General features: G+C 49.2%; 1 protein-coding gene across 1 annotated transcript in view; it reads left to right on the top strand.

Moving 5' to 3' along the window:
• Positions 1-17,600, top strand: part of TMEM8B (transmembrane protein 8B) — a 445,096-nt gene that overhangs the window by 251,179 nt on the left and 176,317 nt on the right. Inside the window, exons 2-3 of the mRNA XM_086960043.1 lie at positions 5,751-5,940; positions 15,815-16,022. Coding sequence (XP_086816169.1) covers positions 5,751-5,940; positions 15,815-16,022 — 398 coding nt within the window. The remainder of the gene's footprint in view (positions 1-5,750; positions 5,941-15,814; positions 16,023-17,600) is intronic.

Raw genomic sequence — 17,600 nt, forward strand, 5'->3', positions numbered from 1 at the left:
CTCTGTCTCTTTCTCTGATACTACTGTACGCTGAAGTACTCTCTCTCGTTCTCTAATACTACTGCACCTTGAAGTTCTCTGTCTCTTTCTCTTATACTACTGTACGCTGTAGTACTCTCTCTCTTTCTCTGATACTACTGTACGCTGAAGTACTCTCTCTCTCAATCAATCAATCAATGACACTTATAAAGCGCGCTACATACCCGTAGGGTCTCAAGGCGCTGGGGGGGGCTACTGCTCGAACAGCCAGGTCTTCAGCTTCTTCCTGAAGGAGAGGTGGTCTTGGGTCAGGCGCAGGTCGGGAGGGAGGGAGTTCCAGGTCTTGGCGGCCAGGTAGGAGAAGGACCTTCCTCCTGTAGTCGCTCTTCGGATGCGGGGGACGGCGGCGAGGGCGTGGTTGGCTGATCGGAGGTGGCGTTTGGGAGCGTAGAAGTTGACTCGGCTGTTGAGGTAGCTTGGGCCTTGGTCGTGTAGGGCTTTGTGTGCGTGGGTGAGGAGGCGGAAGGTGATTCTTTTGTTGACGGGGAGCCAGTGAAGGTCTCTCAGATGTCCGGAGATGTGGCTGGTTCGTGGGATGTCGAGGATGAGTCTGGCTGAGGCGTTCTGGATCCGCTGGAGTCTCTTCTGGAGCTTGGCGGTGGTACCGGCATAGAGCCGTAGTCCAGTCGGCTGGTGACGAGGGCCTGGGTGACGGTCTTCCTGGTCTCGGTGGGGATCCACGAGGCGTACGAGGCGACGGGCTGGACTGGGCAATTGTATTCCATATGTAGCTTGTGCACGTGTGCATGATGCTTTACTACTCGGGTTCAGAACTTCGCTCCTTGCAACACATCAATGGCTCCTGCCGTACGGTGTTTCCTGCTCGCCACAAGGGCAAGTATTGCTGCCCTGAGTGTGGCTGGCGCCCGCAGAAACATCTTGGCGGGGCGCCGCAGAAGGTGGCGGTTAGCGCTAAACATCTGGGCTTACTGCTCAATACTAGATCTCTGGGCCAGCATGCTCTGGACATATTTGATCTGTTGGACTCAGAAAAACCTTTATTTCTGATGCTCACCGAGACGTGGCTCGGTGAGGCGTCCAACCCAGATATTGCTACTGCTCTCCCGCCCGAGTATAACATCTTCAGGCAGGACAGGCCGAAGGGGCGTGGAGGGGGGGTTGCACTAATAGTAAATAAAATAGCCACCTGTACCATCATCCCCTCGGACGCCATCAAGGATTGCGAATCCCTTGCCTTTGCCATTGTTCTTTCACCGCACCAATCGATGAAGGGTCTCCTAGTCTATCGGCCGCCAGGGCCTATGGGCTCTTTTTTTGAAGAGTTCCAGTCGGTGACTTCTTCTTTATTACTCACGGCAGAGCATTGTATTGTTGCCGGGGATTTTAACGTCCACATGGACGTGGAAACGGATGCCGATGCGATAAAAATGCTGGAGGTCACAGCCCCTCTGGGCCTGGTTCCATATCATATCGGACCGACCCATGAGAAGGGACATACTTTAGATTTGACCTTCTCTACGACCCCTATTGAGATGCTGGCTCCTAGCCAGGTTCTTTGGTCCGACCATAGGTTGGTGAAATTTTACTTCTCGGAAGTTAGGAAGCCTTCCGGCGCCCCCCGGCAGTCTTCCGGGGGATTCAGGGCACTTCACCGGATTACTCCGGAACTGCTGGCACAAGCTTGTGCCGACCACCCTTTCGTGTTAGCGGGGAACTTAGAGGAGGATGTGGAACAACTGCAGGCCTGGTTCTCAGAGAGACTTAATGATCTGGCTCCTCTGAGACCCCTCCGCAAACCTGGAAAAGGTGCTTCTGCCCCTTGGTTTACGAAAGCATTGGCGGCCTCTCGGCGCCAATGCAAGGTAGCGGAAAGAGCATGGCGCGCAAATTATGACGCAACGGCGAAACTCACCTACAGGTCTGTGGCGAAAGCTTACCATCGGAACATCCTCGCGGAGAAGAAGGCTTACTTCGCGAGAAAAATTGAAGCTGCCTCCAATTCCTGCAAGGAGCTTTTCGCCGTTGTGCGGGAGTTTACAACGTCTCGCGCAGTACCAACCCAGTCTCCCCCTCCTGCGCTTTGGGTCAGGGCGATTGCGGATTTTTTCACCTCTAAGATCCAGCGGATCCAGGACTCCTTCCTTGTACTGGAGCCTGAGATACCGGGTCGGGTGGAGAATACCGCTGATACCCGACTTAACGCAGGTGTGGCCTTGGCAGCTTTCCCTCCTCTCTCGCTGACCGCCTCATTTGACCTGATGGCTGGCCTTAAATCAGGTTCCCCTCGGGATGCCTGTCCGGCAAAATTTCTGGCTAAAATGGCAGCTGTCATTAACCCCCTTGTGAACCCCCTGTTGAATTGTTCTCTTGCACAGGGTGTGGTTCCCCAGGCCTGGAAGCAGGCCATGATCATTCCCCTGCTTAAAAAGCCTGGCCTGGATGTGGAGGTGTTGGCGAATTATAGACCTATTTCGCTCCTGCCGGCTTTTGCAAAGGTCATTGAAAAGCATGTCCATAAGGTGCTTGCCGATTACCTGGAGTCACACGACCTACTGCACCCTACCCAGTCGGGTTTCCGCGCCAATCTTAGCACCGAAACAGCCCTCCTGGAAGTCTCGGAGGCGATTAAGGAGGTGCTGGATTCGGGCGGGAGAGCGATGCTGGTGATGCTAGATCTGTCGGCGGCCTTCGACACCGTCCCTCATGAGGGTCTTCTTGCAAGACTCTCAGAGGTTGGTCTCCGAGGGACGGTGCTCCAGTGGTTTCGATCTTTCCTGGCAGGCCGTCGACAAACGGTCTGGGCTTCTGCTTGCTCCGCCGAGATGTCGCCATTGGGTGTCGGAGTTCCTCAGGGCTCTGTCCTGAGTCCAACTCTATTTAACATCTTCATGACCCCTTTGGCGGCATTGGCGGAGTCTTTCGGGGCCCAGATCGTTTCTTATGCCGATGACACCCAGCTCCTCTTCACCTGTGAGAGGGGTGCGGACTTCGATGGAGGTAGGATCCAGGGTTGCCTTGAGGCTGTGTTTCAATGGTTTCATCACAACAGCCTCAAGTGCAACTCGGATAAATCCGAGGTCCTCTTTTTTGGGTGCAGTTCGGATCCGGACTGGAAAGTGTGGTGGCCTGAGAACATGTTTCCACCAGCAAGTTCGTCCCAGGTGGCTAAAAACCTTGGGATTAAGATCGATAATGGCCTCACACTACGTTCACAGGTAATCGGTCTCACTGGTACATGCTTTGGCCTACTCCGGATGCTACGCAAGTTCCTTCCCCTGTTATCGGAGGAACATAGGAAGATCACGGTGCAGGCGATTATAGGCTCGAGAATTGACTATTCCAACGTCCTCTATCTCGGCTTGCCAGAGTATCTGCTCCAACGGCTACAGGTTGTCCAGAATTCGGCAGCACGGGCCATTTTTGGACTATCGCGCCGTGCCAGAGCCTCGGGTCTTCTGGAGGCTCTGCATTGGCTCCCTGTCCGGAAGCGGCTAATTTTTAAAACTCTTACTCTGGCGCACAAAGCCTTGCACGCCTCCGGAGCAAAATACCTGCAGAACAGGCTGGCTTTTTACCTGCCTGCTAGGTCGCTCAGGTCTGAAGCCCTGTTTCTTGCGGCGGTTCCTCGTGTGAAGAGAGCCCGCATCGGAGGCCGCTCTTTTAAACTACTAGCACCTCAGTTATGGAATAAACTGCCTGTGTCCTTGCGCAGCATTCCTAATCTGTTGGCCTTCCGGAAAGGGCTTAAAACCTGGCTCTTTTCCTCTTAGTTTCGGTCCCTTTTAGCTTCCTTCTATTTCTGTTTCTTATTTTCCCTGTTGTGTTATGAGATTAGTGTGCAATCTAAAGCGTCGGGACACTCTTCCGAGTAGCCGTACGCTATACAAAACCCCTGCATAACATAACATAACATAACATAACATAACATAACACCAGAAGATCTTTCGTAGCATGCGTAGGATGTTGAAGCACGCCGAGGAGACGTTGTTGACTTGCCTGGTCAAGGAGAGGGAGGAGTCCAGGATGAAGCCCAGGTTGCGTGCGTGGTCTGTCGGTTTGGGTGCGGTGCCCAGGGCGGGAGGCCACCAGGAGTCGTCCCAGGCGGAGGGTGAGGGGCCCAGGATGAGGACCTCCGTCTTGTCCGAGTTCAGTTTCAGGCGGCTGGTCGTCATCCACTCGGCTACCTCTTTCATCCCATCGTGCAGGTTGGCTCTGGCGGCGGTGGGGTCGTTGGTCAGGGAGAGGATCAGCTGGGTGTCGTCGGCGTAGGAGATGATGCTGAGGTTGTGTTTGCGTACGATGGCCGCGAGGGGGCTCATGTAGACGTTGAAGAGGGTGGGGCTCAGAGATGATCCTTGAGGGACGCCGCAGATGACTTCGGAGGCCTCTGACTTGTACGGTGGTAGGCGGACTCTCTGTGTTCTTCCGTCGAGGAAGGAGATGATCCATTCCAGCGCCTTGTCCTGGATTCCGATGTTGCCGAGGCGCCGTACTAGGGTGCGGTGGCAGACCGTGTCGAATGCCGCGGAGAGGTCTAGGAGGATGAGGGCCGCTGTTTCTCCATTGTCCATCAGGGCTCGGATGTCATCGGTGGCGGCGATGAGGGCGGTCTCGGTGCTGTGGTTGGCTCGGAAGCCAGACTGTGAGGGGTCGAGGGATCCGTTCGTCTCGAGGAAGGCGGCCATCTGCTTGTTGACGGTCTTCTCGATGACTTTGGCTGGAAACGGGAGGAGCGAGATGGGGCGGTAGTTCTTGAGGTCGGTGGGGTCCGCTGTTGGTTTCTTGAGTAGAGCGCTGAGTTCGGCGTGTTTCCAGCTCTCAGGGAAGGTGGCGGTGTCGAAGGATGTGTTGATGATGTCTCGCAGGTGGGGTGCGATGACAGCGTCGGCCTTGTTGAAGACGTGGTGAGGGCAGGGGTCGGTCGGTGATCCGGAGTGGATGGAGTTCATCGTGCGGACGGTGTCTTCGATGCTGATCGGGGTCCTGGCGTGGAGGGTGGTGGTGGGGGGTGGTTGTTCGGTCATGGTGTGCGTTGGTTGGTTGTAGAAGCTGTTGTGTATGTCCGCGATCTTGTTGTGGAAGTATGAAGCGAGGGAGTTGCAGAGGTCTTGCGATGGGGTGATGTCGTTGTTTCCTGCGCTGGGGTTGGAAAGCTCTTTCACGATGTTGAAGAGTTCCTTGCAGTTGTGTGCGTTGTTGTCCAACCGGTCCTTGAATGCTGTTTTCTCTCTTTCTCTGATACTACTGCACCTTGAAGTTCTCTGTCTCTTTCTCTGATACTACTGTACGCTGAAGTACTCTCTCTCTTTCTCTGATACTCATTTTCACCAAAGCACTTTCTTTCTCTGATACCACTGCTCAGTGAAGTAGTCTCTTTCTTTCTCTAACTCCACCTCATACTGAAGAATATCTCTTTCCAAGTCTGACACTAGTTCAGATAGATAACTCCCCTCTTTCTGCCTCTCTCCCCGCCTTCTCTCTGTGTGTCTCAATAATAGATAGTCCTAAAGACCCCCTCTCTCCCTGTCTGACTCTGGCACTCCCATTCCCTGCCTCTCTCCTTCCTTGTAGCACCTTGATTGTTTATAGCTCTGTCTTCTCAGTGACTCCTGAAGGATGAGTTGTGCCCAGATCCCTCCTCTCAGGCAGACTTTGATTCTGGAAGGGGCATCCCTGAGTTGGCTTCAGGGCGCCTCACCATGTTCTGAAGTACTCGAGGCTCACCTTGCCTTTTCTCTCTTCTCTTTCAGATGGCCTCTTTGTGACGGATTATTTCACCAGGACTCCCCGTAAATTGAACCCCTTCCGGTCCTTCGGCAGCATCGAGCTCTTCCACTTCAACATCCCGGAGGACACGGTCATCGCTGTGTGGAACCTCATCACCTTCAAGGAGCAAGGAGGCACCTTCGGGGACCAGTGTCCTGACCGCAGCATCACTGTGTGAGTACGGAAGCCCGTGAGGGTCAACAGAGGGGACCACTGAGGGTGAGGGTCAAAGAGTGAGAATGAAGAGATGGGGCTAAGGATGAACAAGGAGGGACCTTCAGAGAGAAGTTTCCTGATCACAGCATCTCTGTGTGAGTACGGAAGCCTGTGAGGGTCAACAGAGGGCAGAGGTGGGCACGAGGACCACTGAGGATCAGGGTCAAAGAGTGAGTATGAAGAGATGGGGATAGGGATGAAGAAGGAGGCACAGCACAACTTTCAGTCTTGAAGAACAGCAGTAACTGACAAAACTCGGCACACTGGAACGTGGAACAAAGATTGTACATGCAGGTTCATAGTTCCATATTCCAAAGGGGAAGAAGCACGAGGACAAGGAGGGGGAAAGATGGCATGATGTAACACATCTCATTCCTAACAAAACAAAAGAAGGAAGAGAGGAGAGAAAAATAATTATAATAATTGCAAATGTAGCAACAAATAATGAAGACAAATATCTGGCAGGTAACAACCTGCGTCTGCTATTATCTTTGACTCGGGACTCTACAGAATGAGCTGGATGAGAGGAGTTGCAATTAGAATTGAGAGAGTCAGATAACGGTAAATTACCATCTCTGTCTGTTCATAACTTATAAGATTTACACTTGGCAACTCTCCTCGCATCCCATACTCTCCCATCCTGGGTAATAACACAGGGCCCGATTCACAGAACTAACTTAAGACAAAATCCTAAACTTACTACTTTTGGTATTCACAGAAGTTAGGATTTTGTCTTAAATTTGTCTTAAGACAGACTTAAGACAGACTTAAGACTGACTTAAGTTAGGATTTGTCTTAAGTCTGTCTTAAGTCTGTCTAAAGGCAAACTTAAGACACAATCCTAACTTCTGTGAATACCAAAAGTAGTAAGTTTAGGATTTTGTCTTAAGTTAGTTCTGTGAATCGGGCCCACTGTTTTTGCAAACCTTTATAAACTTGATGGGATTACCAAACTTGGAAGTTCCTTTTGTCAAAAAAACAGGCTTTTTGATCCTAACCCACTCTCCTACAGTAAAACCAGGTACCTTCACATTCATTTTAGAGTCAAACAAAATTTTCATCTTGTTTTGCTTTTTTTCTACTTGTTTAGCGACAAGATTAATATCAATGCTGTCATCCACTTTATTAACTTTCTTAATCCACCCAGGACAAATATCTGGGGTAGGTTCCCGCCCTTCAAAAGTCTTAAAGGACTCACCCCAGTCACTGAGTGGGGAGTAATACGGTACATCCATAACTTCCTTATTACCAGATCCTTCCAAGGTGCACTGCACATGCTAACAGATAGAATACCATCCTTAAAAACACAGTTAAACCGCTCCACTTGGCCGTTCTTGCTTGGTTCGTACAGGGAAATGGGATGGTACAGTGAGCTAAAAAACGGTGATGGATCAAGCCCTGATCTCTTGACTGGGTATGAGTGTTCTGTTTAATTCAGATACTCTGTCCATCACCACCCCCTTTTCTGAATCGTACAGGGAAATGGTCACATGTTTAATGCTACACACATGGAGAAAAGTCTATATCTAATGAGAGGTAAGTTGTACCCCATTGTCAGTAACTAGGACTTCAGGGAAACCCTCACTAGCAAAAACTTCTTTAAAAAAAGTAAGGACCTGAAACATCAAATGCTACTTTTTACCTAGGACACTCAGGCCAAGAGACAGGATTAAGAGGGGCAGACGAAACCTGGAGCATCTTGTCACTACTGACGCAGGCTGGACAATCTCTAACCACTCTATCAACCATATTGTCGAGACCAGGCCACCAAAAATTGGCCCGGATCAGGCGCTTCATGGAGGACATACCTAGGTGTCCCTGATGTGCAAGTGATAGAATGTTCTTTTGCATGGAAACAGGAGGAATAATCTTACCTCCTTTAAAGAGCATTCCACCATCTTCTTCAATATCACTTGAGACATGACAAAAAGGGGCAATTTCACTGGTGACAGATTTTTCACTGGGCCAAACCTTCTTCAAACAGTCAATGACCTGTTTCACACAACATTGTTATTCATTTATGTCACCCACTCAGATTCTGACAAACACAAAAATTCTTGAGAAACAAAATCTTTGATGGTTGCAACTGTCTACCTCTTGTTCCTCAAGACATATTCCAACATCAGCACAAGGTAACCTGGACAAGAAATCGGGAGTTCATTGCTCTTCCCGGGGGACATAAACAACCTCAAATCATATTCCTGTAACCTCGAAGTGAGACGAGCAATGCGAGCTGTAGAATTCCAACCCCCCTCAGGGGATAAGATACCATCCAGGGGTTTATGATCAGTTCTAATTGTAAATCTGTTTCCTCACACAAAATTGCGGAAATGTTCAATGGCCCAAATGCATGCTAACAATTGTCTCTCAATGACTGCATATCTTCTCTCAGTACCAGAAATGGTCCTCGAAGCAAAAGCAACACACCACTCCTCTTTCCCGTGGTGCTGTCTAAGTACTCCACCTAAACCGTAAAGCCTAGCATCAACCGTAATAATACATTTTTTGTTGAGGCAAACAGACTTAAGAGTGGGGGCATTGACAATCTAGGTTTTTGATTTGTTTAAAATCTGTCTCTTGTCTCTCAGACCAGATAAACTCAGTGGACTTCCTGGTCAACTTTCTGAGTGGCTCCATCTTAGTGGCAACATTTTGTATAAATTTGCTGTAATATTCAAATAAGCCCACAAAGGAAAGGAAATTCTCTCTATTGTCAGGCAAAGGTGCATTAATGATGGCATCTACTAAAGACTTTTTGGGTAAAACACCATCTCCTGAGAGAGTATGACCAAGATATTCCACTGATTTGCAAAAAAACTTACATTTCACAGCCTTAAGAGTCAAACCATACTTTCTCAATCTTTGGCAAACTTCTTTTACATATTGGGAGTGATCATCCTTAGTTTTAGAAAAAATAAGGATATTGTCCTGGAAACATTTTATAAAATTACAAACATCTTTAAAAATATGATACATACCCCTCTGAAATACAGATGCAGCTGAAGCAAACCCGAAAGGCATCATCTTGAACTGAAATAGACCATGAGGTGTAATAAAGGCAGTGTAATGTTTGGAGTCTTCAGTAAGATCAATTTAGTGGTACGCAGACCTAAGGTCGAAGGTGGAAAATATGCAAGCACCATCTAACATGTATACCATTTTGTTTATGGTGGGAAGAGGGTGACAGTGGGCCACTAAACTGGCATTTAGTGCCCCAAATCAACACATAGCCTGATACTCTTGTCAGGTTTTTGGGCTAAAACAATTGGAGAAACCCATATGGATGACTCAATTTCCTCAATGATATTACCCATGACCATGTCATCCAACATATTCTTCAACTTAGCTTTAATGGTGATGGGTACTCCCCTTAGCTTCTGCTTAATAGGTATCAATCCTTCTTTGACTTTGATCCTGTGGCTGAATCCTATAAGTTTCCCCAGATTTTCAGAGAACACATCAGGTAAAAATTTAACAGAGTCAGGACCATCAGAGGTAAGTGCTAGAACAGACACAGGATCCCTGTTCCTGGGGTTCAATATAATACCCAGTTTGGCCTGGTCTCGCCATCCTAAAACATTATCACCTTTGACCGCAACATAAAGTTTGATCATAGTCATGTTCTCTTTAAATTCAATTAATACGTCTTTGAAACCTATGAAATCATTAGTTGAGCCATCAAAATGATATGCTACAATGTCAGGTTTGCACAAAGAGTTTGCATTAAACAAGAACCCAAAAGATTCTAAACAATAATCCTTAGTGATGATGGTCCAACGTGACCCAGAGCCTGCCATTAACTCCAGTTCCCTCCCCAGAACATGTACCAAACGTTTGGGGGAACCAATTGTGTCAACATCAGAGAGATCAATTGAATATTGAATGGAAACTACAATACCAGACTCTAAATTTTCCTGGGCATGGTCACAACTTGAATTATTACAAGATACACAAGAGATTTTCGCTTTGGAAGAAGATGGAAAATTATTTATTGTGTTAGGAATACCCTTACTAATATATTTGCAAATCTTGGAAAAATGCCCTGAACGTCTACATTTACTGCATTCTTTCCCAACTGCAGAACAACGTGGGAAAGAAGCCAGATGCCCTGGATTTCCACACTTGTAACCGTGAAAATTCTTATGGTTAGGGATACTTTTGTTGATGGATAAGTCTTTAGAATTGATGGCATTAACACTGTTAAATGCACTGGAAGTGGGATTTTTCGTCTCTTTGTTGAGTGATTTCATCCACTTCTCTGATTGTTCTAATGCTTTGGCCATACTGATGGCAGCCTCTAAATTGGGGTCTCCCATTATCCAAAGTTGTTCCTGTAGTTTTTTGTTTCTCACATGCACAATGATTAGGTCTCGGATAATTTCATCAGTTATTAGACCAAAATTACAGTGCAGAAACAGGGCACGGGTGTGGTTAAAAATTGGTCAAAGGTCTCTCCCTCTTCTTGGATCCTAGTATAGAATTTAAATCTGTTCAGCAAGGCTTACTCTGATGAAGTACAAAATAGGATTGTGGCAAACCAGCAGGGCTATCTGCATTGCTGTAATTTGGAACGGGCATTTTTGCATAAGGGAGTGAGCGTTGGCCTGCCTGTCCTTTCATCCAACACTACTCACCCAAGTCTGCGAAGTGATGAAAATGCCTAGTTTGTAGGACTGACTCTCCACTGGGGTTGAGTTTGATGCGTTCCCTCACAATCCATACTCACTAGGGTGATCCTTGTAAGAGTGAAGTTGTGGGAATGGGCCTTGGGTGGATCACAGAGTGAGGACAGAGTATTCCATCCCTGTACTCACTGTTGCATCATGGAGGTAGGTTTTTAGCATCTCCTTGTACAATATCCTAGATTCTGATGCAAAGGCCTACTCCCCTCCCCCCAAATTACTAGCTGGTGCCTGCAGACCCCACGAAGATGTAAATGCTCTCTCTACACCAGCTGCTTCGCTGTTAAGAAACCTCTTGTCGCACAAATAAAGCCCCGCTCCACTATGGATCTCCTTCCAACTATCTCTAGTTCCATTATATCTATGGTAACACACCATATTCTAAAATGACACCCTCTATACTCCAACTCCAGGGTACTACACTACGCGGTCTCTCTCAAGCCCACACCACTCCTAGACATTCGCTGGCCTCTGTTCCACCCAAAGTATTGTAACACACCATAACACACCAATCAATCAATAAATTAGAGGTTGGCAAGGCGCAGCTACTCACCCGTGAGGGTCTCAAGGCACTGGGGGGAGGGAGAGAGCAGCTCTGTTAAGTGCTAGGGTCATCCAAAGAGTCAGGTCTTAAGGTCCTTCCTGAACTGGAGCAGTGTGGGGACTTGCCAGAGGCGGAGGGGTAGCTCGTTCCAGGCCTTGGCTGCGAGGTAGGAGAAGGACTTTCCTACTGTTCTGGTTTTGTAGATGCGTGGGATGGTGACCGGAGAGAGGTCAGCTGATCGGAGGTGTCTATTGTGTACGTAGAAGCAGAGGCGATTTTTCAGGTATGCTGGTCCGATGTTGTGGAGGGCCTTGTATGCGTGAGGGAGGAGCTTGAAGGTTATTCTTCTTTTGATGGGGAGCCAGTGGAGATTGCAGAGGTGTTGGGTGATGTGGTTGTGACAGGGGATGTGCAGGATCAGTCTGGCTGTGGTGTTTTGGATGGTCTGTAGCTTGTGAAGTAGTTTCTTGTTAATTCTGGCATAGAGAGTGTTGCTGTACTCCAATCTGCTACTTATGAGGGCATACATGACCGTTTTTCTGGATTTGGGTGGGATCCATTTGAAGGTCTTTCAGAGTATTCGGAGGGTGTTGAAGCAGGCCGATGACACGACGTTGATCTGGTGGTGCATTGTAAGTGATGAATCCAGTATGATGCTGAGGTTTCGTGCATGGTCCGTGGAGTTGGGGGTGGGGGGGTTCTGAGGGCAGGGTCCACCAGGTGTCATCCCATGCGAAGGGGGTGGAGTTGATGATGAGGGCTTCTGTTTCTCTGAGTTTTGTTTCAGGCAGCTCTTCTTCATCCAGGTGGCAATTGCTTTCATTCCTTCTTAGAAGTTGTGCCTGGTGATGCTGGTTTTTTTGATGAGGTAGGGGATGAGCTGAGTGTTGTCAGCATAGGAGATGATGTTGGGCCCCGTAGTTTCTGAAAATGATTGTGAGGGGGGCCATGTAGATATTGGAGAGGGTAGAGTTGAGGGAGGATCCCTGGGGCACTTTGCATATGTTGGCTCCGAGTGGTATGGCGGGAGTCTGACTAACTGAGTTCTGCCTGTGAGGAATGATCATATCGGGCAGAGTGTCTTTCTGCAGATTCCTGCGTCATGAAGTCTGGTGGCTAGTGTGCGATGGGAGATGGTGAGAGATGGCGTTGAAGGCGGCCCAAAGGTCCCGGAGGATGAGGGGGGCTGATTGGCGCTGGTTGAGGAGGGAGCGATTGTCGTCGGTGGTGGTGAGGAGGGCAGTCTCTGTGCTGTGGTTTCTGCGGAATCCGGATTGAAAGATGTCCAGGATGTTGTTGGCTTCAATTAAGTTTGCCAACTGGGTGTTGACGGCCTCTTCTATGACCTTGGCTGGGAAAGGAAACAGGGAGATGGACCTGAAATTCTTGAGATCTGTTGGGTCTGCGGCTGGGTTCTTCCACATGGGGTTTACTTTGGCATGTTTCCAGTTATCAGTGAATGTGGTGGTTTCGAGGGAGCAGTTGATTGTCCAGAATAGTTCGGGTGCAATGGTCATGGCAGCGCTGTGGAAGATGTGGGGTGGGCAGGGGTCAGAGACTGCTCCCTATTGGATGCTCTTCATGGTCTTCTTGGCGTCTTTGGACGTAAGTGGGGTCAAAGTAAGCTGGGTCTGTAGGGTGGGGTCGCTAGAGGTGGCAGCTAGAGTGGTGCGTGGGTCTTTGTTGTTGAAGATGTCGTACAACACCTTAATCTTGAGGTAAAATAAGGTGCTTAGTCTGTTGCAGAGGTTTTGGGAGGGTGGGACGTCTGTTGTTTCGCTGCCGGGTATGGTAAATTCCTTGATGATGGAGTAGAGTTATTTTGGAATTGTGGGTTGTGGTGCGAATTCTCTCTTGGAGGAAATTCTTCTTTGTGGATTTGATGAGTTGGTGGTGTGTTGTGGTAGCTGCTCTGTAGGCAGCATGTGTTTCTGGGGTTTTGTTGTTCCTCTATGTCTTTTCGAGTTGCCGGCAGGAGCGATTGTATTCATGGAGTGTTGGCGTGAACTAGCTTTTGTTTCTTGGTGTTTCATCCTGTGGCTCTCTTGAGGGGGGTGAGTGTGTCGGCTCAGTTCATGATCTAGCGGTGGAGGTTGTGTGCTGTGGTATTGGCATCATGCATCGTCCGTGGTGGGGTGCTGATGAGGGCAGAGGGGAGCTGGTCTTCAGTGACTTTGTACAAGCTTCTACGGGGTAAGGTGTGGGCATGCTTGTCTACGGTGGGTTTTCTGAAGGAGAAGTGGATTCAGTGGTGGTCTGTCTAAAGGAGTTCCATGGTGTGGCTGTAGGAGACACTGTATCCTTCCGTGAAGATGGGTTGAGTGTGTGTCCTGTTGTGTGTGTGGGGGGCTGTGACAAGTTTTCAGTCCTATGTTGGTGAAGTTCTCTAGGAGGACGGTGGTTTTGGGGTTGTCGTGGTTGTCCAGGTGGAAGTTTAGGTCTCTGAGTAGGATGTAACCTGTGGAGGAGAGAGCACGGGGTGCGATGAGGTCAGTGATGGTGTCATGAAAGGGGCGCGGGCCGGGTGGCCTGTAGATAATGGTTCTGCGGAGAGTTGTTTTAGGGTTGGTCAGGATCTGGAAGTGGAGATGCTCCATGGGGGTCGTAATGTCGTCCGGGCTGGTGGTTGTCACGCAAAGGGTGCTTTTATTTACGATGGTGAAGCCTCCTCCTGGGCAGGTGGGGCGGTCTTTCCGCACAATCTAGTACCTATTGGGGATGGAGGTGTCGATGTTGGGTGCCGAGTTTGCGTTGGTCCGGGTTTCTGTGAGGAAGGCGATGCCAGGCAGGTAGGTGTTGAGGAGGTCCCAAATTTCTAAGGCGTGCTTGTGTTGGGAGCATACATTGAGGAGGATGCAGTTGAGTGGTTTGTGAGCTGTAATGTCTGGTAGGATGAGGGCTGCTGCTGGGGTTCAGAGGTGGGTGAAGATGCAGCGGCAGTGTCGACAGGAGATAGGGCCTTGGGTATTTCTCGCTGTCGAAAGCTGGCAGTTGTTGCAGTGTCTGGGATTGAGAGTGTGGAAGGTGCTGGAGTCGTGGCAGAGGCTGGTCAGAGGACCAGGGTCCCTGGAGCAGGTGCGGTCGGGTCACAGAAGGGCAAAGATGGGCTTGCCTTTGGTGCCCAGCGGGCACCATTAAGTAGGGGTCGGGGGAAGACAGTCAGCTGGGAGGGGGGAGTGGGAAAGTACACACTGGAGGGTGAAGGGGCCACAGGGGCAGCAGTGGCAGGAAGCATGAGGGAGTAAAGAGAGAAGAGGGCACAAAGAAAAGAGCAAAAAGGTAAAAAGAGGTCAAGAGAAAGTAGAGCAGTGAGAGCAAAAAGAGAAAAGAGGGCACAGAAAAGGGCCAAGAGAGGCACACTGGACCTCCAGTTATAAGGCACAGGGGCCTCGAACACCCGGCAAGCGGAGAGCTCGGCAGGCTCAGAGAGCAGTCACACTGTAACTAAAATGACACCCTGAACACTCCAGCTCCAGGGTACTACATTACGCATAGCTGTGCAATGTTTCACTCATGTCAAAATCACTCCTATGCATTCTCTGGCCTCCGGGGGTTCTGTGACAATCAAATGAGGTCCATTGTCTATACCACTGCACTCTGTCCTCTAAAACCACTATTCCAGAGTATGTAACCATTTTGTTTTACATTACTTACCACATGTTGATCGAGGTACATCATTTCTTGCAGAAACCCTTTCCGTATCTAACAAATATGAATAAAAACATCTCATATGGATAGATAAAGAGGCAGAAGTATGAACAGAGGTAGAGGGATGGAAGGGCTTAATAATCATGCTCGCATTGACTCTTCTAGGTCTGGCTAAGTAATGGTGGTGCCCGGTGCAACAGGCTTTTTTGTGCTCTCCATTACTTTCTTCTCCATGCAGTCCCTCACCCCCGCCCTCCACCAGTGCCACTCATATAACCATAGCCCCTCTTTCACGTGCATTTAGTTTTTTATGTTAAAAGCCTAGACAGTGCTTGCACTGTCAGGATGTTCTGTTGTATGTACTTTGTGGGGGTTGACTCCTCCCACTGCTTTTGATTTGTTTAATCAGCTGTCATGTAAAAATCTTTGCTTGCATGTGGGTAATTTGGTTTCCTGGTCCGTATTTTTTCCAAGTGGTTTACTGCCCTGGTTTATAGTGCTACATATTTCACTCACACTCAGTTCTGTGATCTGTATGGTACACGTTCTTTGCAGCAGGCACATTAACCCTCTGCGCTATGGCAGATGAGACAAAACTGCCAGATCTCTCTCCAGCAGGAACAATATTCGCCAGAGTTATCTTAACATTTTTATTCTCGCCTGAAAACTGCTGGACACACAAGGATCGCTGCAGGAAGTGATTTTAAGCCATAACTTATTTTTAAACAGTGTCCCCAAAACCCATGCCCACTCCAGGTGTGGCTGGACCGTTTACCCCACCCTAAAGTCATCCCTAGATGGGTTTGTAAGAGCTGTGGTGCCTCTTGGCACTTGAGGGATCTGCTTCCGGTATTGAAGTGGGTAGCCTGCTCAATCCTCCTCCCTTGTGGCTCACCTATGAAAAACGTTATACCTTGTTCCTCCATAACACATCTCCACACCTTCTCTCGTCCAACAGGTACTTCCGCTCAGGGGCGCCCCCGGTGATAAACCCTCTCCGCTCTCACTTCCCAAAGGACACTGCTATCCCAGGAGCCTTCGCGCTCACGCTAACATGGACTCTTCCCAACCGGACCACCGGGGTGTTCAACGTGACCAGCCCTCTGCCTGGGGACTGGTTCCTGGCCGCCCACCTGCCAAAGGATGAAGGAAAGATCTCTGTCAAGGTAAGGATGTGAGCAATGCACGTGGGGTTCTATCAGGGCTGGCCATCAGCATGGATGAGCTGGGCTCACACCCATGACGCAGAACTTTGGGGGCGTTGGATCAGCCTGCAGCAATCTCCCTCCAACCTGGCTCTAATGAAAAGTGTGCTCACTATTGGCATGAAGTCTGGTTTTCTCCTTTCTCTTTTTCCCTTCACCTTCCACATATGCCTCCCAGTTTCCCAACACAATGACAATTAAAGATGACAAGTGGGAGAGGGCGCCAAATTGTGTTTTTCTTTTGGCCAAGTGCGCTATCTGAGCAAAGGTCAGCTCTGGGTCCCACACCTATCACTGTCCTTTGGTGAGAAAGGGGCGCTGCCAACATAGAGTCGGGGGCGCTGAACGAGGGACGAGGGGAGGTGTGGTCATAAAGTCATAAAGAAATGAATGTTTGTCCTCTAAGGGCCAGAAGTGGAGGCCTGGTTTGCACAGTCAAAAGTCAAGCCGAACGACTGATCCTAGCGTACAGAAACCAAACAATGTATATCGGAAGTGAGAAGGCGCTAGACCCTGGAGGGGTCGTTGAGTGGTGTATTATGTCAAGCTTAGCAGTGACTTCCCCCCACAGTGTGATCCTCAGTGTTGGAAGTGATGTCTAGTCTAAGGCCCTAAGTTATGGGATTTTGGTGCAGGGCAGAGCAGCAAGTCACCGAGCTGCGCTGCCTTATGCCAAAGTGAAAGGGCAGGAATGCACCATATTTATGCAATACAAACTATTCCCATCCTTTCTCCCTGTGCTGGCGCTGTTTGGCAGCCTAGCACCGATGCGGGCACCCTTGCACCATCGTGCAAGGGTGCCTCGGTTCCATGCATGATGGTTTTTGTGCGAAAAAGGGGCACCTTCCTGTACAAAAACAATCCTAAGAGGCAGTTTCCGCTTTCTATGTGTGTTGCACAATGAAGCACACATAGAAAGAGGAAAAAACGAGGAGAAGTAAAATTATTTCTCCTCGTTGTGCCTCAGCTCGGGAGGCCCAAGGATTTGGCGCTGCCCCAGGTGTACATGATGCTGTAAATCTGGGGCAGAGTCAAACTCCATGGGTGTGACGTGGAAACACCGACCGCAACATCCATGGAGCGCCTCCCAAGCAAAGAGTGAGGCGACGCCGCTATTTGCGCTGCGTTGCCGTACTCAAGACTCATGAGGCCGCTTCATAAATCTGATCCGGAGCCCTGCGTCACGCATGAACCACTTAACGTGAGGCACAATTGATGCAAGGCTCTCATAAGGAGCCCCTGAGCTTAGAAGTTTGCAGAGAATTCCCACGGACACTGAAGCAGCCTTTCTCATCGAGGGGAGGCCGTGGACATTTTAAGGCCTGGGCAAAGTGGGGCCTGGCACGGGCCCCTGCCTTCAGGAGCCGCTTAGAGCCAATACTCTGTTCTGCAGAGAGTCTTGCCCCAGTGATCTTGAATAATTCTTAAACAGATTGTTTTAAATAATGGTTTCCTTCAATTTATTTTTAAATGTGGGTGATATATGGGAGTTTATAATAGATATCTTGCAGATAAATGTTGGTTTTTCAACCCCATGCA

The sequence above is a fragment of the Lissotriton vulgaris genome, chromosome 3_1, assembly GCF_964263255.1.
Source record: "Lissotriton vulgaris chromosome 3_1, aLisVul1.2, whole genome shotgun sequence".
Taxonomy (NCBI): domain Eukaryota; kingdom Metazoa; phylum Chordata; class Amphibia; order Caudata; family Salamandridae; genus Lissotriton; species Lissotriton vulgaris.